The following is a 27,246-nucleotide window of genomic DNA, read 5'->3' as shown; positions in this document are numbered from 1 at the left end:
ATCCATTAACAAAAGCATTTACTACCATTCTTGACTCTGCCGGTGTACATCAGAATGTAACTGGGCCAACTCATGCCTGTAACCACACCCTGGACTTGATCCTTAGTCATGGTGTCATGGTAGAACACATATCAATTATCCCTCAGAATCCTCTACTTTCGGATCATTACCTTTTAACATTTCAAATACAACATAACCCCCCTAAGGCCCCAGGTCAGAGGTACAATACTAGACGTTCTATAGCCTCATTATCCGCCGCAACTTTTCTCGATCAGCTCCCACAGTCCTTCAACCTTACCTCTGAAGCGTCAAGTGTAAATGAACTTGAACAGGTAACCGTGAACATGGTGGAATCATTTCGTACCACTCTTGATCATGTAGCGCCACTCAAGAAAATAAAACATAGAGATAAGAAACCTGCCCCCTGGTACTCTGACCGTACACGGGAACTTAAACAAGCTTCACGCAAGCTAGAACGCAAATGGCGGTCAACAAAACTAGAAGTTTTTAGATCTGCCTGGAAAGAGAGCCTGTCTAAGTATAGACAAGCACTAGTGACTGCTAGGTCTGTGTATCTCTCTAAACTAATAGAAGAGAACAAAACCAATCCTAAATTCCTGTTTGAATCTGTATCTAGGTTAACAAAGAATCCTTCAATGTTAAACTCACAAGTCCCAGAAGCTCTTAGGAGTGATGACTTTATTGCGTTTTTTAATAATAAAATAACTACTATTAGACATACCATCACTAGCACGCCCACAGCTGCACACAATCACCAATCTTCTGTTAGTGCTAGTGCTATTAGTACTAATGGTAACACCTTTGAATGTTTCTCTCCTTTAGTACGGACAGAACTCCTTAAGTTAATTTCCTCTGGCAAACCCACTACTAGCCTTGTTGACCCAATACCCACCAGTCTACTTAAGGAAATCACACCACTGATTAGCACCACATTGTTAAACTTGTTAAACTCATCTCTTAGGCTTGGATATGTTCCTATATCTTTTAAACTGGCTGTTATTAGACCTATCCTAAAGAAGCCAAATCTTGAACCTAGTGACTTAGGACACTATAGACCCATCTCAAATCTTCCCTTCATTTCTAAAATTCTGGAGAAAGTTGTTGCTCACCAGCTGTCTTCCTTTCTTCAGAAAAATAATGCTAACGAACTATATCAGTCTGGTTTCAGACCCAATCATAGCACAGAAACGGCCTTAGTCAAAGTCATGAACGACTTGCTTATGGCTTCCGACCGTGGCTGTATATCGCTATTATTCTTACTGGATCTAACTGCAGCATTCGATACTGTAGACCATAATATTCTTCTGGATCGGCTGGAAACATTGATTGGCATTAAAGGGACAGCACTCCTGTGGTTTCGTTCCTATTTAACTGATCGTTACCAGTTTGTCCATGTAAACAATGAGTCATCCAAAGCCACTAAAGTAGGATATGGTGTCCCACAGGGATCAGTGTTGGGCCCACTACTGTTCAATCTATATATGCTACCACTTGGTAACATTATTAGAAACTACGGTATTAATTTTCATTGTTATGCTGATGATACACAATTGTATCTATCTGTCAAACCTAGCGACGCATCCCAGCTCTCTTCCTTAGCCGACTGTCTGCTAGACAATCGTTGTTGGATGGCAAGGAATTTCCTCATGTTAAATACAGAAAAAACTGAGGTTCTTTTAATCGGTCCTAAGGATGCTCGTAATAAGTTTGTAAACCCCAACCCTAGCGGCCTCCCTACTCAGTTTAAAACAGTGGTCAGAGATCTTGGTGTCCTGGTAGACTCCGACCTCTGCTTCAGTGCTCACATAAATAGCATTACCAGTACAGCATTTTACCATCTACGGAACATAGCCAAGCTTCGGAAGATGCTTTCCTTTCAAGATGCAGAGAAACTAATACATGCCTTTATAACTTCCAGGTTGGACTACTGTAATGCCCTCCTTTCGGGTTGTCCATCTGGATCCTTACATAAACTTCAGTTAGTACAAAATGCAGCAGCCAGAGTTCTCACAAAAACTAAAAAATTTGATCACATTAGCCCTATACTGTCCTCCCTGCACTGGCTACCAGTGAAATCTAGGATTGACTACAATTTTTTTTTTTACAATTTTTTTTTTTCAAGATGGCGCCACGAGAGTGGCAGCTAGTTACAGCAGCTCTGACCACCTTCTATTCTTTTAACCTATCTTATCTATTTTCCTTGTTTTTTTCACCTTTTCTTTCAACTAATCAAAAGTATGCTAGTCAAAGGCAACTTGTGAACTTACTTTTTTGTTTTTTAATCATTTACGGACTGTTTTACCCGGTACACGGAGATTCTTCAAGCAGCGGCTTCATTGTTTACACTCGGGATCAGCTGTTAGCGCTTCGTAACCAGCCGATACACCCCAGGGAAAGACCAGAGATCCCCAGGGAGCTGCGGCGGAGGAGACGGGGCTGCAGAGCTGGAGTTAAGTGTCGAGAGCGGAAGAGAAGGTACAAACCATCTGTACCCTCGATCATTATGGGGAATGTTAGATCTCTCCCTAATAAGATCGATGAGTTAACGGCGCTGACAAGACTTCAGAGAGAGTACCGGGAGGTGAGCATGATGTGCTATACAGAATCTTGGCTGACACACCTCACTCCAGACTCACACGTAACTGTACCGGGATTCCACCTGGTGAGAACGGACCGAGATGGAAAGGAGACCGGCAAGAAGAAAGGTGGGGGGATTGTGATGTATGCGAACGAGAGATGGTGTAAACCGGGGCACATCAGTGTTAAGGAGCAATGCTGTACACGGGATGTGGAGCTATTGGCGGTCAGCATCAGACCATATTACCTGCCGCGGGAATTCACGCAAGTCATCGCGATAACTGTTTACATTCCGCCGACGGCAGATGCGGCAGCAGCATGTGAGACAATTCACACAGTGGTGTCCCAGCTACAGACATCACACCCCCAAGCCTTCTTTTTCATCTCTGGGGATTTCAATCATGTTTCCTTGTCCTCAACTCTCCCTACTTTCACCCAGTATGTGGACTGCTGCACCAGGGAACACAAAACACTGGACTTACTGTATGCAAATACTAAGGACGCTTACAGAGCATCAACCCTCCCCCCACTGGGTCGTTCAGATCACAGCCTGGTCCATTTGGTTCCCTCATACATACCTTTAGTATGCAAACGACCCCCCACTACAAGGTATGTGAGAGAATGGTCTGAAGAGGCGAGTCTGGCACTGAAAGACTGCTTCCAAACCACAGACTGGGAGGTGCTATGCAGCCCACACGGGGAGGACATTGACAGTCTGACGGCCTGCATAACAGATTATATCACCTTCTGCATGGATAACACTGTACCGACTAGGAAAGTACGGTGTTACTCCAACAACAAACCATGGCTGACTCCAGACCTGAGGACTCTGCTGGAGCAAAAAAGGAGGGCTTTCAGATCCGGAGAACGAGAGGAAATTAGGAGAGTCCAGAAGGAGCTAAGGAGAGAGATAAGGCGGGGAAAGAACAGATACAAGAGGAAGCTGGAGGAGCAGCTCCAGCAGAGCAACACAAGAGGGGTGTGGAAGGGACTTAATATCATCACCGGACGGAGCAAGGCGAGTGGAGGGGATCCGGAGTCTGGCGACCAGGATTGGGCTAATAGATTGAACCAGTTCTTTAACAGGTTTGACTCAGTAGCCCAACCCCCCCCTATCCACCAGAGCTCATCACACCTCCTTCACACCTCCCTGCAACCCCCCACAGTAGTCACAGCACCGGGGATATTGGCGGCACCTCATCTGCCCCCTTTGTCCCCCAACGGCCTTACTGCCCCTCCCCCCCATGCCGTTCAGCAGGAGTCACCCACCCACAACCTACACTGTGGCCTCTCCATCACAACTGACCAGGTGCGGAGTCAGCTGATGAAGATGAAAACCAGGAAGGCCGCAGGTCCAGATGGAATCAGCTCCAGACTGTTGAGGGACTGCGCAGGTCAACTGTGCCAGGTCATCACATACATCTTTAACCTCAGTCTCAGTCTGGAGAGGGTCCCCGTTCTGTGGAAGACGTCCTGCGTGGTGCCGGTCCCAAAGACAACGCACCCCAAGGAGCTGAACCACTTCAGACCTGTTGCCCTGACTTCACACCTGATGAAGACCATGGAGAGGATTGTACTTCACCACCTTCGCCCGCTAGTCAGGAGGGATCTGGACCCGCTGCAATTTGCCTACCAGCCGAACATCGGGGTGGATGACGCTGTCATCTACCTGCTGCATCGGGCCTTCTCTCACCTAGAGACGGCTAGGAGCACTGTGAGAGTCATGTTCTTTGACTTCTCAAGTGCCTTCAATACAATCCGGCCCTCAGTGCTGAGGGGGAAGTTAGAGGGAGCGGGAGTGGACCATCAGTTGTCTGCGTGGATTACGGACTACCTCACCAGGAGACCCCAGTATGTGAGACTCCGGGACTGTGTGTCTGAGGTGGTAGTCTGTAGCACGGGGGCCCCACAAGGAACAGTACTCGCCCCTTTTCTCTTCACCCTATACACTGCGGACTTCAATTACAACACGGACACTTGCCATCTACAGAAGTTTTCAGACGACACTGCCATTGTTGGTCGGGTGTCAGAGGGGAACGAGCTGGAATACAGGGGGGTCATCGATCGCTTTGTCAGCTGGTGTGAACTGAACCATCTTCATATTAATGCCAGCAAGACGAAGGAACTGGTGATTGACTTCAGCAAGAAGTCTTCTCCTACTACACCGGTGAACATCCAGGGTCTGGACATTGAAACGGTGAAGGAGTACAAATTCCTGGGTGTTCACCTAAACAACAAACTGGACTGGTCTACAAACACTGAGGCAGTTTACAAAAAGGGTCTAAGTCGTCTTCACCTGCTTAGGCGGCTAAGATCCTTTGGGGTGAACAGGACTCTCTTAAGGTCCTTCTATGACACTGTGGTAGCATCTGCTATCTTTTATGCTGTGGTCTGCTGGTGTGGTGGAATTGCAGAGAGGAACAGGGGGAAATTGGACAAACTGGTGAAGAGGGCCAGCTCTGTCCTGGGCTGCCCACTGAAATCCATCGAGCAGGTTGGGGATGAGAGGATGCGGTCTAAGCTAACATCCATTATGGACAACACCTCCCACCCCCTGCATGAGACTGTACGAGCTCTGAGCAGCTCATTCAGCAATAGACTTCTACACCCACAGTGTAGGAAGGAGCGCTACCGCAGGTCATTCTTACCAGCGGCTGTCAGACATTATAACAGTTTAGCGTGAGTATTTTTTACTCATATATGTTTAACTGACATATCACATGCTGTAACCAGGATCATTCACACCCCACCCCACCCCTGCACTTGTGTACATATCTCTGTACATTTTGTACATATCTCTGTACATCTTTATTTATTTCCAAAACTTTTGTACATTTGTATTTATATCTTTGTGTATCTACCTGCTCCTATTGTTCTATATTACGTTTTTGTGCAAGAGCTCTGTAACACCTAAATTTCTCATTCGTGGGATAATAAAGGTTTATTCTATTCTATTCTATTCTAAAATACTGCTATTAACCTACAAAGCTCTGAATGGCCTTGCACCACAATATCTTAATGATCTTCTGGTCCCTTACAACCCTTCTCGCCTGCTTCGATCACAAGGAGCAGGATATCTGTTAGTTCCTAGAGTAGACAGGACTACGGCAGGCTGCAGAGCATTCTCTTACAGAGCTCCGCAGCTGTGGAATGGTCTCCCGGGGGATGTGCGGGATTCAGGCACACTCTCGCTATTCAAGTCTAGATTAAAAACGCACTTGTATAGTTTAGCGTATAGGAAACCTAGTTCTAGTTCCAGCTGGTTGCTCACTCCCAGTTAGACTAACAGTATGAGGTGAAGAGCTGGGTGGGGATCGGTGCCCTTGGCTTTGGATAAACTGATGCGTCAGTGCTGTCGCTCTAGCCTTACACTAGAGTGCTGATGTTCAGGGAGTCCCCATGCCTGTGTTCCCGCCTGTCTCTCCCTCTTTCTCATGCTGCTATAGCCAGATCTGCCGGAGCCTAGATGAATATTGCACTCAATCATTTTGCTTGCACTGCCTCTAGTTTCCTCAACTCTGGCTAATACACTATTTTCTTACTTCCTCCCCCACCCCTTCTGGGGTGTGCTGCCCGGAGAACCATAACATCGAGGAATTTATGCTTCTGCTGCCTGCAAGACCACTACCTCCACTTCCGGCAACTACCCTCCAGCCTGCCTGCCCTTGGCTCACGGATGCCTCTCCTTCCTCCCCTGCATATTAGCTTAAACTATATAATTCTTGTTTTGTTTGATTTTTCTGCTGGCCCCTGGAGGATGGGCCCCCCCTTTGGGTCTGGTTCCTCCCAAGGTTTCTTCCTCTTAGGGAGTTTTTCCTTGCCACCGTTGCCTTTGGCTTACTCACTGGGGGGTCTTTACGTGGCAGAAATGTAAAGCGCATTGAGACAATGTAATGTTGTGATAATGCGCTATATAAATAAAATTGCATTGCATTGCATTGCATTTATCCCCAGTTATCACTTTGCGAGGCTGGAGAAGTCCTGCCATTTCCTGCAGACTTCAGTCCCAGATCACTGCTGGCCACAGTGGCCTTTCATCCCGGCAGTGATTTCCCCCCATTGTTCCCCCACCTCCTCCATTAGTTGTATCGCCGCCTTGCAGAGCTGATGTTTCCTCTTTCTCTGGCTGCTGTCCATGGTTTCTTTGTACAAAAGAGCCCCATCATGTTTTCAGCCTATTGGTATATTTGCAACTGATAATTGAATTTGTTATTCCGTCTGTGCGTTTTCAGACGTTTAGATTTGGATTATATGTTATATTGTTCATGTTTACATGCATCATGTAGCAATGATTTGACTCGCATTTTGCTATTGACATACTTGGAATCGATTTTCCTCTTATTGACAGTTTGTGCTTTTCTCACGTGGAGGCTGGGAAGAGCCAACAAAGTGCTACTTAAAGTTTGTCTGTTAATTCTGGAATAATGAAGGCTTTTGGGAAACACACATAGACCACACTCATTCTTTACTTACATTGTTTGTTATTTTGTTCATTATTCACTAAGACTGATCGCCTTAGGGAAAGCCCTCCCTGACTAGTAACTCTGAAAGGAGGAGATGTGAACATCCCCAGCAACTACTGCAAGCCTGTCAGGCTTTAAATTATGCAAATTATAAAGATAAGTTAATTGCAAAAAACTTTATGGATGGAACAGTATTTTCAGAAATTCTGTTTGAGAGCCCTTAGCACATGAACATTTTAAAGCCTGTGGTCCACACAGATCTGTACAGTACAGTGAGAGCTGATTATAGGAGAGATTCATCTCTCATAGCTGAAAGGCGGCTGATGTGACACAGAATTGTGGCCATGCAGCAGATTTATAAAATAACAGAGTATTTTATTTGATGTAATTCCACCTGAGGAAATGTGATTTAGCTTCTTCTAAGGGACTGTGAATAGTCCAGCGCATGCATTTACTCTAGTGTACAGCAGAACAATATTACAGGTTTTCTCGGTCGCTTTGGTACATTTCCCAGCTCAGAAATGAAATTCTCATAACTACTTGTACAACCTCCACATCATCGAGTCCCTTTTGCACATCATAAATGCAAAGTCTCATTCTTTTGGTCAAATTGCAAATACTTTGGCTCAGTAGTGCGAATAATTATGTACAATCATCTGCTGATTCCTACATTTTCAATTGTTCATGACATGTTGGTCAAAATATATGTGACTCATCACCATGAAATGAGTCTTATGGGTGACTCTTATGGGTGGGGAATAAGACTCATTTCGTGGTGATGGGTCACATATTATACTGGTTCTCTGTTGAAAAGTCTGACCCCCCAAAACATCTGGTGTTAGTTCATTGTATAAGTCATGCAAAATGGTCGTCATAATCGCTCAAGCATGTTCTCTGTACATCTGTATAACTGCGTGCGTGTATATATACAGTACTGTGCAAAAGTCTTAGGCAGTCCAAAGAAATGTTTAAAGCTGTTTATGTGGGTAGCAAGTGTATTTTGGCTTAGAACAAAAAACACAATTTAACATTAGAACGTCTGCAAATTAAGAGTAACACAATAAAAAACTAGTAATAATTTCTTCTGTTTTCTAAAAAGTTACTGATATCTAGTTGGATGGCTAGATGAACACCGCTTCAGTTCCCAATCTTCTCCTCAGGGGCAGCTCAGCTGTTCCATGATTTTGTTGAATTTCACCATTATTTAAATAATTAAATATATTGGTTTAAAAAGTGGCGGCATGGTGGTGCAGTGGTTAGCACTGTTGCCTCACACCTCTGGGACCCGGGTTCGAGTCTCTGCCTGGGTCACATGTGTGCAGAGTTTGCATGTTCTCCCCATGCCGTCGTGGGGTTTCCTCCGGGTACTCCGGTTTCCCCCCACAGTCCAAAAACATGCTGAGGCTAATTGGAGTTGCTAAATTGCCCGTAGGAATGGATGTGAGAGTGAATGGTGTGTGAGTGTGCCCTGCGATGGGCTGGCCCCCCATCCTGGGTTGTTCCCTGCCTCGTGCCTATTGCTTCTGGGATAGGCTCCGGACCCCCCGCGACCCAGTAGGATAAGCGGTTTGGAAAATGGATGGATGGATGGATGGTTTAAAAAGTCAGTGAGAGATTGACTAGCTGTATGAGGTCTGCTAATGGCCAAGTCAAAAAATACATGGCTGCACTGGTTCTGAAATGGCGAAGCTGACACACTTTGACAGGCATCATATCATAGTTTTACACCAACACGAGGATAATCTAAACATCATTTTCTTTGCCTGCCTAAGACTTTTGCACAGTACTGTATATATATATTTAGGTCCTCAATCATGGCCTTACAATGGCTGAGGCTGGTTGGCCGAATGATGGGAGAACAACCATGTCCTCAACCATTCAAACATTTTATAGAGCCAACAGGTATGTAATCCAACAATGTGCCCTGTACTGTAATATTGTCCTCTTACTGCAATGCTTCATATTACAGTATCCTTTTGCATTTTATATTACACAGTGAGTTTTACTTTATACAGTTACACACTGGATGTATACTGTAGCACACATGTCGCGTCACTCACGGTCACACACACAGATTAACCTCCCCGCAAACCACAGGCAATATGCCAGGACAAGCAGTGTAGTACAATCTTTTATTAAACATGCAAGAGCAACCCCACTACTTAACACACAGGGGGGGAAACAGAATATCTAACACCACGAAGGGGGGGGGACATGCCCTACATACACACCTTTCCCACTGAATACACCCCCATAGAATTAGCACTTCAACCTCCAAAATTCCTGTGAAAATGTTACTGCGATTGAGTATGTACATGAGCGATTGACTTCACACTAATACAATCCAAATCCAAAACACACATGATAAATGTGCTTTTCTACTTTTATGAGAACTGAAAGCACTTTACAATTCATGCCTCACATTCACCCATCCACACACCGGGGGCGGAGGCTGCCATGCAAGGCGCCAACCTGCATGCCGGGAGCAATTTGGGGTTCAGTGTCTTGCTCAAGGACACTTTGATGGGGTCACGAGAAACCAGGGCTCGAACCTGCAACTCTCTGGTTGCTAAACGACAGCACTACCACCTGCGCCACCATCTTCCCCAAATGTAAGGAGAAGGAGGTTCCTCGGAGCTCCGAGATGTGTTTGGCTGTAATAAATCTGGAATATAGTTATATGACATAGTTTTTGATAACACCAGCATTTACTTTTTAGCCTTTTCAGCTTTTATTGAAAGACAAAACAAAATTAAAAAATGCAGAAGTTTGAATCACTGTGTGTTTATTTCAGTTATTTTGTATTGGACTCAAGGATTGGTTTCATCATACAAATACAGCACATATAATGTTTACTTGAAAATACTGAAAAGTGAGTGATACCAGAATCAGGGGGTCAATAAGCTTTTAAGTAATAATGTGGATTGTGCTTGGGATAGAAGCTGCACTTTGTTTTGAAGAAAAGTATAGATTTTGAAAATATGCAAATTAATTGTAATAATAATATTAGTGACGTTCATTTTCAGATTACATTAATTACATAGCTAATAATACATTGAGAAGAAATGGTTTGTCATTATGTGGATGGAAAGACATGAAAGTGATGTGGAAAATCGCCTCTTACCACTGAAACACATTGGGATGGGTGGTGCTAATAATGGTACTGCAGCCAGCCAGTAGGGGGCGCTTGACATGTAGAGTTTTCACCTTTTAGAGACGTTATGGTCTCCATGTTTTTCGCAGTCAGTGCTTTGATCACAGATTTGAAAGCAGTATGCATAATGCATCAGGGCTCACGCTGAAATTCCCTATATTTGGATATATTATGTAACATGGTTCTGTAGGAATTTTGGTACCTTGGAAACACACATATACAAATATACCTTATATGTGAGTTTGGATATGGGTGTGGCTGCAACTGGAGAGGCTTGTAGTACATATTCTGCAAAAATTTCATAATGGTTGTTGCAAATATTATGTACAAACCATGACAGAGACTTGAATGCATGCATGGGTTTTGTTGGGGAAGTATCAGTTCATGAAATACATTACTGAGGAAACTGTAGTTGTTTAAACTCTTATTTAATACTATTAAGCACAGACACGTCACAAGGAAAATAAACTATTATTTATAATTACGGAGCACAGAATAACTAAACATAAAAAATATATATATAGCATAGAAAAATCCAATAATACTATTGGACAAAATGGCCATGGAAATGTAAGAGAGAGCGGTGAGCTGGAGACCAGAGTCTTGACCCTGAGGAGTGAAATAAAATATTTAATTTCTCTGTTGTGTCACAAACCTGACAGATACACTACTTGTCAAAAAGAAAAGAACTTACTTCCTCACGCATTTCTAAAAGGATGGTTTTGTCAAATCCCTGCAACTCACTGAAAAACAACAGATCAAATTCACATATTATGACTTAAAATAAAAATATAATATAGACATATAATATAGACAGTTCATGGTGCATTTTGTAATACTCAAGACACACCAAGGCCATGCAGAGTGCATACTGATAAAAGGGAGGGGAGGGGGGAATACTTCAATACATTCTCTGTATTACAAGTCCAACAATTCAAGGTGGTCTGTCTTACAATTGTCACGCGCGCTCGTCCGCTCCTCCCGTGTGCCACGCCCCCTCGTTAACCTCTTGTGGAACCCCGATGTCATTCGCTGTTTCCAGTTGTTTTCATTAGTCCTATGTATTTAACTCCGCTTCAAAATATGTTTCCCCAATCATGTCATTTAAGTCGCTACTTCTATTGCCCCGTGTTCCTAGCTGGTTTCCCCAATAAATCCTTTGTTTCCCGATTCTTCGTCTTCCTGCTCCTGCTTCCCCGATCCGTGACGTGACAACAATCAACATGAACGCACCACAGTCCACAGAACCAATCTGTCAAGGAACATCCTGCGAAATACAATATAGTACTAACGAAGACATTTGTTACAATTCTAATACAAATGTGACGACAGAAAATGCTGAAATCCACTTTACCATGTTTTTCAAGTGACTTATTATTTTTGACTTATTCTGTTTGTCAGTTTGCTGCAAAAAGAAATTTGGAATTGTCAGGGACACAAAAAGTACAGCTTTTCATGTAAACGGGATTAAAACTCTATGTAGGAATAAATGGACAAACAGAAGACCTTTTGTCACATTTCTAAATGTTTTACTGTTAGGCCGCGTCTGGCTGTGAGTGTTACCCAGAGCATATGACAGTCTCTGCCCCAACTGTCGGCAGGAATGAACGAAGAAAATTATGATTAAAAAAGATCCAACAATACAACTTAAATGTCATAGCATTTATTGTACAATATACTATACATATGATCAGGATCACATAACTGCATGGTGCGCAAGTACGCATTCCCTGTACACTCGCGGCAACTCCTTGTTGTAGCAGCACAAATGCGTACCATTTATTTTATGTGCATTCACGTTGTTATGAAAAGAAATTACCCTGCATCTTAACATTTATGTGGCTAATTTGTACTTCGTCTGCGGCATGAAGGCTAAAATGCACAATGATTTCTTGTCATAACATTGCGAATGTACATAAAATAAACACGTATTTGCGCTGCTACAAGACATTACCGCGCGTATCGGTTTAAACGGCGAATAAGTACTTTCACACCAGGTATGTGCCCCCTGCATATGATCATGTTTGCATATAAAATAAAGGGCCGACTTACACAGGGTTGCCAACTTTGGTCAGCTGGTTGGCGTGAGATTTTCATTTCGAGACAAGTCTACACACGTATTCACATTTATATAACGGTTTTATTACCTTGTAAATAATCTTTAGGATTTGCAAACTGCCCAAACACTTTTGATCTAGCCAGTTTTAGGTTTTAAATGGATTAATAGAGATTCTCCATAAGGATCCTGACTGTAAAAAAACTACCTGCATTTAAATCATACATTAATGACACAAAATACCTTAAAGTTTACTTACTTATTTTGCATAGTAGAAACAAAGAACTCCCTTTAAGGGGGGGGGGGGGGGCGCTTGACATTTGGTGTTTTCACCTTTTAGAGATGTTATGGTCTCCTTGTTTTTTGCAGTCAATGCTTTGATCACAGAATAAACCTTAAAGAAGTGAGCACTTCTGTCATGCTTTAGTAAGATTAGTAACACACTGCTTCAGATTTCAGTGACCTGATCTCTGCTTGCAAAGAGCCTGAGATGGACCTCAAAGGTTTAAATATACATTTGCAGATAAATGAAATGCTATGTGGCCCAGTGGGTGGCGCTGTCTGGGGATTTGAACCCCCATTACTGCATGTTCGTACCTTGTTTGTGCTGGTTTGCCTGCTGTTTCTGCCGCAGGTGAAAATGCATACAGGCAGCTGAACCGGTGTCTCTAAACAAGCCATTGTGGGTGCAGGTCATAAGGCGATTTCCTACTGCACGAACTTGGCCCAATTGAAGGTCTTAGGAGGTAGTTCCTGAACCATTTTTTAGTTCCAAAAAGAACATACTTTTTTCTCGACCAAGACTTACTGGGTGGGGCTTATAGTGATAAACTTTTCCTATTGGTTGACCACAAGCCCCAGCGCCAACTTGTAAGTTTCATGGAAATGCAGGAAAAGAGAAGTGGAGCAAAAATTGAGCAGATGTAATTTTTTGTAGCTCAATTACACTAAAGGCATCAATGAGTAACTTTTTTGCTTCTGTCCCCATAGTTCTGCATCTGAAAATGCGATTGATAACGATTAGCGTAATGAAGAAGTGTATATTATGGACACTGGACTGGAGCATTATCAGATAACCTCTCAGTTATCCTTGTGTGAGAAATATACACAGTCACATATTGAGATTACATTAGATGATGTGGTCTTGAGAGTGGGGCGGCATGGTGGTGCAGTGTTGCCTCACACCTCTGGGACCCGGGTTCGAGTCTCCGCCTGGGTCACATGTGTGCAGAGTTTGCATGTTCTCCCCATGTCGTTGTGGGGTTTCCTCCGGGTACTCCGGTTTCCCCCCACAGTCCAAATACATGCTGAGCCTAATTGGACTTGCTAAATTGCCTGTAGGTGTGCATGTGTGAATGCATGGTGTGTGAGTGTGCCCTGCGATGGGCTGGTCCCACATCCTGGGTTGTTCCCTGCCTCGTGCCCATTGCTTCCGGGATAGGCTCCGGACCCCCCACGACCCAGTAGGATAAGCGGTTTGGAAAATGGATGGATAATAATAATAACAAATAATGATGATAATAATAATTGCATTATGTCCAATGACTGCCAGTTACTGTAAACAGTAAAGTACACGTAACTGGACATGACATGTTAAAACGTCCGAATGTACGTGTCAAGTACATCATTTGCTGACAATTACTTTGACAGCTGGGAGGAAGACACAGAGTAGATGAATTGATCATATTGAGGGGTTGTGCCATTGCCTTTCTCTGTCCATGTCCTTGTGTTCTACACCACATGATTGTTTCCTGTAAACCTGCGTTAGGCTCTTTCTGTACCTTTCCGACACAGAAACCTTTTCTTAACATGGATTTATAACTGTCTTCTCACTTGAGTATGAATGATGCTTAGATATAATCTATATAATATAAATTTGATATATACTATATATGTGCACCCCACAGAAATCTCCACAATTGTAGAGATACATACGGTCTCTATGCTTTTCCTAGAGAGCCCAGGCATGAGACACAAAATAATCAGTTTTCCATAGCATTTTCCTCCAAGCCTTCTCTAGTTAAACCATAGAGACTATACCATCTCGCGTAGTCACTGGATAGCATGCAAAGAGCCATTTCTGTGGTTTTTGTTCTCTTGCCCCATTCATCACAATCGCGGTGGATTTAAAGAAAAAGTCAAAAACAGTACTGTGTCATGCTATGTGTAATAGGATTGCAGATTAGCTTAATGGACAGTCACCCCCGTTTAATTTTTTTACAGTTTTTCTGAATACTTAAACACTAACAATGATTCTTATAAAACTATTAATAGTTATAGCAAAATTACTCACTGTTTTGCACTCAGTTTGCACTTTTGTAACACACAATTTGCAAATGTGTAAATACAATCCACTGCACAGCACTCTTTTTGCGGAACTGTAAACACAACTCACTGTTTTACACACAATTTCTAAATGATCAACACACTCCTAGTAAAACTATACACATTTATAGCTATTGATTATACTACTTTGCCAGCTGTCTGGCCACACTGTCACATGTGAAAACGGTTTTAGATAATTAGTTCACTTTGCAATCAGCATGAGCGCTATAAATAAGCCACAGGTACAGTAAGCTTTCAGTGTGGAGAACAATGGAGGGAGAAGGAAGACTGAGAAGAGTGAGAATTAGAGAAGGGCGAGGAAGAGGATGAAGACTAGGAGGTGAATTTAGAGAATGAGGAGGTGAAGAGGAAGGAGGAAGGGTAAGAAGAAATCGAATAACTGATGTCATCAGAGCTACAACAGTGGATCATGTGATCAACCATGGAATGACCCTGAGGGAAGCTGGCCAATGGGTTCAGCCTGACCTGAGCCGCTACGCTGTAGCAGGCATCATAAGGACGGTTCCAAATGAGAATCGGTTAGTACAGTTACTTCACAGTACGTTTTGTAATAGTACCATACTCTAATGAGAAACACAACAATGCTGTACAGGTAAAAACTGAAAAGGGTACTCTACAGACCTGCTAGACATCCAGAATCTGGGGGCAGAGGAAGAATGTTCACTGAAGAACGAGAGACCCATATAGTTAATATGGTGATCACAAATAATTCCATTAGGCTACGAGAAATACAGCAGCGTATAACAGAGGATGACACCATCTCCCAAAACATGAACAATGTGAGCATCTCTGCATTATCTCGTGTACTGGCATGCAACAGAATCAGGATGAAGCACATTTACAGAGTCCCTTTTGAAAGAAACAGTGAACGTGTTAGCATGGCAGGAACATTATTGTACACGGTGCCATAATCAATGTCCCAGGACAGCGTGGTGGTAACATAACTATGTGCGCAGCTATAAGTCAGAACGGTGCTGTTCACCATCATGCAACCCTGGGCCCATGTAACACTGCACACATTATTACATTCCTGGACAGCCTACATCATATGCTCACTAATGTTCATAGACCAGTTATGTCATCATCCATCCATCCATTTTCCAAACCGCTTATCCTACTGGGTCGCGGGGGGTCCGGAGCCTATCCCGGAAGCAATGGGCATGAGGCAGGGAACAACCCAGGATGGGGGCCAGCCCATTGCAGGGCACACTCACACACCAGTCACTCTCACACACACACCTACGGGCAATTTAGCAACTCCAATTAGCCTCACCGTGTTTTTGGACTGTGGGGGGAAACCAGAGTACCTGGAGGAAACCTCACGACGACATGGGGAGAACATGCAAACTCCACACACGTGTGACCCAGGCGGAGACTCGAACCCGGGTCCCAGAGGTGTGAGGCAACAGTGCTAACCACTGCACCATCATGCCGCCCCCCATAGATTCATTTTTCCATTTTTATTTTCAATAATATTGATGTTAACTCAGCATCTTATTTTCAATGTTGAAAAAGTCGCTTTATATCAAGGTTTCGCCACCATTAATTTTTCAATATTGAAAAAATTACCAAAAATCAATTCAGTTTCAATGCTGATAATTTAACACTGACCATAATTCAGTGCATTTAACTATACTTCAACGCTGAAACAATAATATGATGCTATCTGGGCTATGAATAATTATTTCAATTGATATATAGATTCCAAGCCCATATAGGTGACACACAGGTACGTAATGGGCGTCTTATGTCTGAGGTAGCCAGCTACTGTGTTTGATAACCCACCATCATAATAATAGTTTCCTTGCACCAGTATAAAAGTAAACCAATTGATCCCTCTTGCAATAACCTGTGGTATGAAACTGAATAAAATGTATCGTACCAGTCTTGGGGAAAACCAGTGAGAATCCACTGTGAAACAGCACTGCGCAAATTCTCATGTGTTCCTAATGACAAGGGCAAGACTGGTAATCAAACTAGCCTTTCAGCAGGAGTGTTAGTGTAAAAGCAGGGCTTATTGACACAGATAATAAAGCTTGTTAGAATGCGTAACATACTTATTTAGCTGGGCCCAGAAGAGGTGAGAGCTCCCCTAGTGGCTACAGGAGTGCATTTTCCCCAAAGCAGGTATAATGGATGGTGGTCTTATTGCTTTTAGACCACAACTTGGGATAGAAGAACAAATCAAATTATTTTCCTCATTTAATATTCAGATTTTAATTGGGCTTAAATTTTAGAGCACAGTGTGTTCTAGGATGGTACGTTATGGATATTAGTCTCTACCACATTCTAACGCTATAAATCCGGACCTTTTCCTATGTTTGATTTGGTGGCTGCCAGGCGTTCTGAGTAGTATAGTGACTATGGTAGGCGTGTGATTCCCTAAGGAATTTTTTGTTCTGTTCTGTGTGGCAAATACATATAATGCTGACATTTTTCCTGGAAGATTTGGGATTTTTCATCCCGTGCCTTAAGGTATTTCTCTCCAGCTCTAGGGAGTCTCCCCCGAAAACACCAGTCACTCACTAGCCTTACACTTATGCTTGCTGACTTATTCAACACCATGAAGGATTAACAGAAAAACAGAAACCTATTAAAAGGCTGCACCATATCATGATATGCAAATAAACATCCAGCATCATTGTTTCACAGGGAAGTACATTATTTATTGATAATTATAACCCTAACCCTTACTTCTCAGCTTGACAAACATAAGGTGCGGTGTGTGAACATGTGAACTGGTTGAAATGCAAGTGTCTCACAGTCAATGCATAAGACTTGAGAGCCCTGACTTTACTTATATAGCCCACAACATGTTTATGATTCATAAATAAATCTGGCCAGCAAATCAGTCTTTCATTTTCCACAGAATAAAAAAAACGATAATGTTATCCCGCTGATAATTGCAAGCGCGTTTCACCCCCGGCACTGGCTGGAGACACAGGCAAAAGGCATACAATCTTATTGAGGTACAAAAATTATTCCATCTACTCTGCACTTCTGCATAACTTCCATCATAGTGCCAGTTTTTGCGGTCAGCAAGTTTATTACTGAAAGCGCCTCCATAGTAGTGCCTCTGAGGAACTGAACCGGACTTCCGATGGTGTCTCTCACATGCACATCATACATATATATATATATACACTCACTCTCTCCGGGTCTTTCACATGATATGTGGTCAGCCACTATATGGGAGGGATATTCAGGCATAAATTAAGGGCATATTTACAAGCCGCACTAGTGTACCTATGTAACCGGTCATTCCCTGCCTATACTCTGCATTGTGTTTTGGGGTGTTATCAGGTGTGTGTGGGGTGCAGGAGGAAGGGATATTACAGATGTCGTTGTCGTTCCCGGATTTTATTGAACCTGTTGGGAACAATAAGGAAAGGGGTAAACTTCATATGCTCTGGCCCTCTTGCTCTCTCTGCTCAAAGTAAAACAATGTATATACTTATATATAGATGTGTTTTCTATCCCCTGCTTATGATGAATAATAAATCAAATATAATATATAATATATGGGTCATAATTATACAATTGATTTACTAACTCGGGGGACCCTGCCACTAGATCCTCACCTCTTCCCACGTGTGCAATACACCAAAGGGAAGAGGAAATGAGGTCGGGACCCTTATAAAGGGGAAAAGACAGAGGGAGGGGCGATGCAGGACAAAAGCATCATGGGAAAGTTTAAAGGATATTGTACCCATCAGGTTAGACAGAAGAAGGAAAACAGAATCTTGTATAATTATAAATTAAAAATAAAATAACAACCTGTTACACGTCACCTACACTTCAGACTTCATCCTCAAAATCAAAGCAGTATTAACACAAGCAACATGTTCCATCTCTTAAATCCAATCTAACATTTAAAAATAAAGTCTGTTTCAACTGGACTTTTAAAAATCTAAGAAAAACAAACATTTTATGTTCGAGTTGTTATAAAACTACTGAAACAAATAATTGGCTATACTGCAGTTCCGCTGTCTTGTTTGGCACCCTAAATTATGTCCTGCATTCTGTGGAAACAAATGAAGGCTGAGGAATGTTACGTAACACAGCTAGAATGCAAAAGCTCTACCTGGTGTAATTCAGTGCATAAAACCAATGGTCTTAAGTGTGGTGTCTTCTTCGTAACACTCCCTGACTTTTGTATCCATGACCATGAGATAGGGTGGGCTGCTTTTCTTCCTTCCTTTGACTAGTATTCCTCCCTTTCCTCCCAGCCTTGGTTGGTGGGTCAGGCAGCATCACCTTCTTTTAATAGACCCAGGTGTCATTTATCTTGAAATTAGGTTCAAGTGCAGAAAATGATCTAGTCTTAGACAATCTCTGAATTACAGAGAAATCTGATTTATTCTGAAACTGTGAGAAATTGTTCATCTGTATTTTGCTGCATTGCTAATTGTTGATGTGTGTGCCCTCCTTGTGCAGTAAAGGGGAGATCACATGCAGAGCTGGTTTTCTGTAGTTTCTAGTGGTGCAACGGATCACAAAACTAACGGTTCGGATCATATCACGGATTTTGAGTCACGGATCGGATCAATTTTCGGATCAGCAAAAAGGGGAGGAGTCAAATGTAATTTGCTTCTCATTTATTACAAGAACAGTATGGCAAGGAACTTTTGGTTTTATCAAAAATAACTAAAATAAATTACAAAAATAAAACCAAGAAATAACTGAAAAAGCTGAATAAATACAATTTTTAAATAAAATTCTCAATACTTGAATACTTCAATGCAACAATTGAAAAACAACCTGAGAACTGAAAACAGGCCAAACCTTATAATGACAAAATTTTTTTCAAAAAGATGAGGATGTCTACATTCTCTGGGGAGAGAGTAGACCTCTTAGCTGTCACTATGTCACCTGCTGTGGAGAATACCCTCTCACTAGGAACTGAAGTGCCAGGCACAGCAAGGTAGTGTCTTGCCATTTTTGCAATGTGAGGGTATTTACACTCATTGTGTTTCCACCACGCCAGCGGATTACCACCATCCACTGGCAAACTGCTTGCTGCCCTGTATGATGCTACCTCCTCTTTGATTGTGTTGTAAAAAGTTTTCTCTGTGTCTGACTCTTTCACAAATGTATCCCCAAAAAGCTCTTCTATGGCAGACTTCTTTTGTGGAGGAGATGCATTTGGCCCTGTGTCTTCTTCAGAGGGTGTTGGCTCTGTGGCTTGACCCTGCAGAAAAAATTACTGAGTTATTTAACTATATTTCTTGTTATATATTTCATAGGCAATCAATAACATATGCTGGTAATTTTCAAAATTAAGATCAAATATTCACATAAATAATAGTTAAAATATTTTATAACTTAATTATATTAATATTAAATAATATGAATAACTGTATTATTTTTTACCTCTTCAGTAGCCACAATCTCAGTTGTGAGATCAGTGTATGTCTTCTCGCGTAGGGCTGGTTCTATGTGAGTCAGGGACTTGAACCTTGGATCAAGTGCAGAAGATCTGTGAAGATAATCTTGTATTTCAGGGGGGTTGGTGTATCTGGAAATCAGGTCCCCTCTTATGGCAGCCTTAACATCTCTGGTAATGCTGGTGTCTTCCTCATTTGCACACATGGATTGTATAATTCTGGTTTTCAGAGGTAGGATCATGGACACAGATGGTGCATTTTCAGTACTCAATAGGGTTGTGACTGTTTTGAGAGGTTTGAGGAGCTGAAGGACCTCCTCTGCTACTTTCACATCATCATCAGACAAGGTGACAATGTCTCTGATATTTTTTTTCAGTGTCTTTTCTGTCAGTGCAGAGTATACTGCTGCCTGCTGCTCAAGATAGCGCTCCAACATGTCATATGTGGAATTCCATCTTGTAGTGACGTCGTGTATGAGCTTGTGGGCTGGTAGCTGTAGCATTTCTTGCTTTGTTTTAAGGACATGAGCTGCTGTTGTACTTCTGTGGAAAAAAGAAACCACCTTCCTAATCCTCCCAAGAAGGCGATCCATCTGGTTAACTGAGATTCCTCTTTGGCATGCTAAATTTATCACATGTGCAAAGCAAGATATCTGTGGCCCTAGTCCAGCTTCTGTCACTGCATTTACTTGGTTTCTGGCATTATCTGTGGTGACTGGGATATTGCTACATGCATTGTGTCTCTTTAACTTCCACTCAGCTACTGCTTCTATCAGGATTTACGCTAGATTTGTGCTTGTGTGAGTCTCATAGAGGGGGCGTGTCTGTAGTACCGGACTTTGCATCTCCCATCCCGCTGTTATATAATGGGCAGTCACAGTCACGTAGCTTTCGGTAGCCCTTGATGTCCACCCGTCTGTGGTGATCGAAATAGAGGATGCATCTGATAAGTCTGCGACGATTTTGCTTTTTTCCTGTTCGTAAAGTTCAGGCATGACCTTCATGCTGAAATGTGTGCGCGAGGGTATTTCGTACCGTGGCTCAAGCACTTTTAGGAGGTTTTTAAAACCCTTGTTTTCAACAACAGAGTATGGCCTCATGTCTGCCGCGATAAACATCCCGATAGATTTGGTAATAGCTTTAGCCCGCTCTGATTCTGGTGCAAAGTGCTGCTTAAATGCAGCGGTGAGCAGCTGTTGCTGTGGTTGCTTCGGTTTGCATCCTGTCTGCACACCGGGGTGATGTCACTTCAGATGCGTGGCCATACTCGATGTATTGCCACTTTCATACGGCTTTCTCGTGCCACAGTGTCTACACACTGTAACTGTTTTGTCCACCACCCTTCTTCCATCATCATTATATTTTACAGGAAAGCCAAAATGCTCCCATACAAAAGATTTGAATGATGCGGGAGGCTTTTCGAGTTCCTCTGTTCCGTCGCTAGCCATCGTTGTTGACTGAGTCACATGTTCCGCTGACGTAAACACGACTTCTGTGTAATTAATTATTTATTATTTAAGCAATATCAGCAGAAAACACTGCTTTTATCTGCGGTTATTTTTTTTTTATTTATCTAAAAGTTTAAAAAACGAGTTAATCCACGGATCACGTGCGTTCCGAACCGTGGGTTGTAATCCGTACGGATCACGGATCAACCGCGATCCGTTGCACCCCTAGCTATTTTGTTTTGCAAGTGTGTGTTGGACTCTGTTTATTTGGTCAGGAGTGAGGTGGAGTGTTTGTCTTTTGGTTTCCTTTTCTTTTGCACTTAGGTGAGATTAGCTGTGGGTCGCACTTGATAGTTGGGGATTTTGTTTGTTATTTTGGCTGTGGTCACTCCCAAAGTCTTTTGCACCGGGTTATTTGTTCAGTGTCAGTATTATACATGAAAAAAAATGAAAATACAAAAAATATCCCTTTGTCCACTGGTGTTCCCTTCTTGCCCTCACCCCGTTTGTCCCTTTATCCCATTCCCCTTTCCTGTGAATACTGTTACACTCCAACCCTAGACAGGATATCAAAACAGCATCTTACCTATAGTTTTAAAAGAGATGAGGGATATTAATCATTGACCTTTATCTTTGCTATTTCAGAAATCCGTATCTGCTACCTTGTGACTGGAAGTATACACTGTAAAAAAAGGCAAAATTTGTCACAGTTTTAAACGATTTTATATCAGCCAATTTGACTACAGTATAATTATTTTTTTCCTCTTATGTTAAATGACAGAAAAGTTTTATCAAAACTACATTGCATAACTGGCATCGTAGTACTGATTAGCACCGATTCAGACATCCCGATGAACAAATATGAAGTTCATTTAAACTGTGGTACCTTAAATCCGTCAAGTTACCTCGATAAGCCAGTAACCCTGATTCGTAGTATAGGCCACTGATCACAAGCACTCTGTGTAAACGTATTGTTTAACCGGCGCTGTTGCATTACCAGGGTGAGAGGTTGACTTGCTGGTTAGCTATAAAAACAGACGTTAGTGCAACTCCACGTTAATGGTGCGGTCATCATGGCTTATAAATGCTTATTATCGTTCATCATTGTTTGTGTCAGTAACGATAACATAAACAAGGGTAGGCACCAGGAGAACATCATTGGCTCTTGCATCGATTACTTTTCCCGTAACACCCTTTAGATTGTTTCCCTGAAGGGCAGCAAACCGACAATTTCGGTGTGATTGAGCTGATCACGTGTGCATGGGGAGGGAATGCGGACCTCATGACCTTCCCGGCGAGCTCAGCACATCCAGCATCGCTTCGCAAATACAATCAAAATGTTTTATCTTTATTCACACTTTCTATCTTTATTCATTATCTCTACGATCTCACTGCTGGACGAATGCCTGGCATTCAGAGCATTCTTTATTAGCCATTTGCCTTTGGATGCAGTTTATTTGCATGCCCCAAAGCTTCCAGGCATCAGTACTTGCTTCCCACGTTACTCCGGTCCTGGGGTCTTCTGTAACTGCCCTTTGGGATTACATATATTCAGCATATGCTTTTGTCCGAAGTGATGAGAGTTTGGGGTCAGAGCACTTGGGTCTAAGGGACTTGCTCAAGGGCTTAACAATGTTACGATTACTCTGCCATGGGAGTTGAACCAACAACCAAACTGGCAGAGATGGCCAACCTGCTGAGCTCCACACCTGCTGACAATCTCCTTTTCCTGTCTGCTGCAGTCTCCATGGACCTGAGTCCAGAGAAGCACTCTGAACTTGAGGACATCCGGCTGAGGAAAGGAGCCCTTCTGCTGGAGATCCAGAGGCTGCGGGAGACGCTGAGAGAGGCCCTCATGGAAGTGGAGGGCCTTGAATCCAGCACCAAACGCAGCCAAATCTTAGAAAAGAATAGGCATGTCGCCATGGGAAGAAAGAAATTCAACATGGACCCTAAGAAGGGTATCCTGTTCATGGTACAAAACAATCTTCTCCGGCACACGTCTGAGGACATCGCCCAGCTCCTATACAAGGGAGAGGGGCTGAACAAAACAGCCATTGGGGATTACCTGGGTGAGAGAGACGACTTCAATATCCAAGTCCTCCAAACATTTCTTGGGCTTCATGAATTCGCAGGGTTCAACCTGGTACAGGCTCTCAGGCAGTTCCTCTGGAGTTTCCGTCTGCCAGGAGAAGCACAAAAGATTGACAAGATGATGGAGGCCTTTGCGCAGAGGTACTGTCAATGTAATCCTGGAGTCTTCCAAAACATTGACACCTGCTATGTACTTTCATTTTCCATAATCATGCTAAAGACTAGCCTTCATAATCCAAATGTGTGAGACAAGCCCAGTGTGGACAGGTTCATCTCCATGAATCGAGGAATCAATGATGGAGGCAACCTGCCAGATGATCTCCTCCGAAATCTTTATAAGAGCATAAAGAATGAGCCATTCAAGATTCCTGAAGACAATGGGAACAATGCCTTCTTCAACCCTGACAGAGAGGGTTGGCTCTTCAAAATGGGAGGAGGACGGGTGAAAACATGGAAAAGGCGGTGGTTCATCCTGATGGACAACTGCCTTTACTACTTTAAACATACTACGGATAAGAAACCCAGGGTGATCATTCCGCTGGAGAATCTGAGCATCCGTGAGGTGAAGGATCTCAGGAAGCCTAACTGCTTTGAACTGTACATCCCTAACAACAGCAGACAGCTGATGAAAGCCTGCAAAACGGAGGCGGACGGCCGCCTGGTAGAGGGCAATCATGTGGTGTACCGCATCTCGGCGCCAACCCCTGAGGAGAAGGACAAGTGGATACAGAGCATCACTGCTGCTGTGAGCACTGACCCTTTTTATGAGATGCTGGCAGTAAGAAAAAAATGGCTGAATAAATAAATAACGATAAAGACTGTGTGAATATGGTTGGATGTGCTATTGCAGAAAGTATTTATTTCAGAACAAGGAACTTTGCACAAAGTAATGTTTAACCTTAAGGTAGCATGACCGAATTCCAGGTTTTGTTTTAATGCGACTTATTGTTCACTACAGATTTTATCATCGAAATGCCCTGTCCTTTTTTTGTATAAATGTGAAATTAAATGTTATTTGCACTGTATTGCTGATCTTTATGTCAGAGTACCTTTTTTTCTGAGAATCCACACTGCTGTAAATTTGCATTAACATGATTAGGATTGGGATGGAAAAATTATTTTCCATCTTAACCCATATTCTAAGCATATTGATTTCTGTTGTAAATTTTACTTTTACAGCAGTATGATTTAAGACACTAACAGCAATTTTTCAACCAGTAATTGTTAATGTGATAGGAATTGCATTCAACAGCAAATGCGTTCAACTTAACCAAATGTATAAATCTTACATATTCTGATGATTTGACATTCCCCCGATGTCTGTGTGATGTATTTCAGCAACAACACGCAGTTAATGAGATCACTATGCGGAATTTAGCCGACTGTTATTTTACTGATTAGGATATATCACCCAAGATTGGGGTATACTATATATCAAGGGTCAGCAACCTTTTTTGAAACTGAGAGCTACTTCACGGGTACTGAGCCATACAAAGGCTACCAGAACAGACTTTACCTAAACTTATCTAAACTTCATGTAGAATAAACACGTTTTAAATGCTTTTTTGGATATTGTCATTTTCAAATCTATATAAATACACATGTGATTAAAGAAGAATAGCAACAAGATAAAATGAAATTTTAGTCGCTGCCCACTGGTGAGTTGTGGTATTTTTAGAACAGGTCCGTGGACAACTCATGTGGTCCTTGGGGGCATCCTGGTGCCAGTGGGCACCATGTTGGTGACCCCTGTTCTAAATGGTATGTAGGGTTTGCAAACTACACCAACGCTTCTGATGTAGCTACATTTAGGCTTATAGTGGAATAATATAGTGGAAGATTCCTTGCGTGAGTGTCTGAGAGCGTGAAAGTCATGCCAGATGCATGGTAGTCAGTAGCCCTGCTTTCCGTGTGCATCTGTCTCTTACTTTAGGTGGCTAGAGATCCAGCATTACTCAGGATTAGGAGCCACTTGCACTGATAATAATTAGTTTCTTTTTCCCCTTGCAGTCTGCTGCTGTATAACATTATGAAATCAGCCCAAAAATCCGCAACCCATGACCTCCTAATATTTATCCGAAACTATGTTTTCAAAATAGCACAATTGGGCATGAACACCGCGGACCTGGAAACTCTGCTGAGCATTGAGAATCAGCGTGCAAAGGCTCTTAATTTGGATATGTTTGTGAAACGTTCTGCTGCACAGCACAACAAAGAAAAACAACTGGTCAGTGATAATGAAAAGTACAATCAGCATTGTTTTAACCATGAGAGTCCAAATGCTTAGATAAATTGTCACTTTTTCAGTGTAAGTATGCTCCTGAGCTCCACGATTCTGAATGATAGTCGGTTTCTCAATGAACCTCCATGCCACTCTGTTAAAATCTCTTGCCATCCCATGTAAAATTTTCTAGATCCACCACTGTGCCAGAGCTAAGACTTAAGAATCTTGAGTATTATTTCAACATAAACTTTGCTTGGGTGCTTCATACTTTAAATTAAATATAAATTATGGCAATGTGCAAAACTATTAAGGAAAATGCAACGTATTTGTTTTTCATTTACGTAATTATATATGTTGATTACGATTCTTTTTAGTTCCACAGTACATGCAGATACTAAAATCCAAGCATGCACTCTTAGGTTAATTGCTATCAGTTTATATAAAGATTTATAGAAATTTCAGTCAGAGACTAGCTTCTGATATAGAAAGAATGTTTACATTTTTTTTGGCCGTGGAATAGTTTTTCAGTGCTGCATGTAGTTTCTCTTTATTGTTTGAATAGGGCACACTTACACATCAACAAGTGCAGTGGCAGTTGTGATGTTCTCGCATATGAGAAAATACAAGGACAACTTTTATTAAACAAAACGAAAGGCTTTACTCTCCATACTCCAGTCAATTGCATGCATAGGCCTACTGCCACATCTCACTTTGCCAACTTCCGCTTCCATGCGGCTCAGGAGGATCTGGCTGCAGAACACTGGAAAGGGGTCCACAGCTCAAGGGGACCACCAGAGGACAGATGGAGTGGAACCGGGAACCAAGGGATTTGCCAGTGACTGGCACTCACTGTTGTTTTCTACTACAATAAAAACAGCTGTACTGGCTAAATAATGAGCATACAAAAAGAAAAAAAGACATGGATAGGAATAAAAAAGTAATTAAAAATAGAAAAACAACTGAAGAGTCATTCACACTGAACACGCGTCTCTGCTCTCAGGACGATGATCCTGCCAACTGCGCCAGACTGCGACAGACCGAACTACAAAACTGTAGACTCAGTGGACAGCTGACTACGCCACCCTAGGAATTTCATCCAGCTTTCCATTGAGACTACAGTTTTGCAGTCTGTTCTGCCAAACAATGTATTAAAAAGTGCAGTGTTATACATGACACTGTAAATAGTTCAATTCAAGAGATGTACTATCAAGTTATAATAGTGTGATTATCATAATCACAAAAATATATGAATTCCTCTGATACTGAATTAAACAACCCTTTATGCTGTCCCTTATGTGAATTAGTAAAAATTTCCACACCTCTTTCACCATAGACAACCATTCTCTCCATAGTCATATGCAATTCCAATTCCCCCTTTTATTTATTTTATGGCAGACAGACAGCAGTGTATTATTATATTATAATTATATTATATTTATTATAATTATATAATTATATTATATTATAATTATTATAT

General features: G+C 42.2%; 1 protein-coding gene across 1 annotated transcript in view; it reads left to right on the top strand.

Moving 5' to 3' along the window:
* Positions 1 to 24,329, top strand: part of LOC125722253 (cytohesin-2-like) — a 240,366-nt gene extending 216,037 nt beyond the window's left edge. Inside the window, exon 2 of the mRNA XM_048998466.1 lies at positions 23,194 to 24,329. Within this exon, the coding sequence (XP_048854423.1) occupies positions 23,199 to 23,792 (594 nt within the window). The 5' untranslated portion in view covers positions 23,194 to 23,198 and the 3' untranslated portion in view covers positions 23,793 to 24,329. The remainder of the gene's footprint in view (positions 1 to 23,193) is intronic.
* Positions 24,330 to 27,246: the final 2,917 nt, after the last annotated feature.

The sequence above is a fragment of the Brienomyrus brachyistius genome, unplaced genomic scaffold, assembly GCF_023856365.1.
Source record: "Brienomyrus brachyistius isolate T26 unplaced genomic scaffold, BBRACH_0.4 scaffold37, whole genome shotgun sequence".
Taxonomy (NCBI): Eukaryota; Metazoa; Chordata; class Actinopteri; order Osteoglossiformes; family Mormyridae; genus Brienomyrus; species Brienomyrus brachyistius.
The sequence above is the reverse complement of the archived record's forward strand: the minus strand, read 5'-3'. Positions and strand labels throughout refer to the sequence as shown.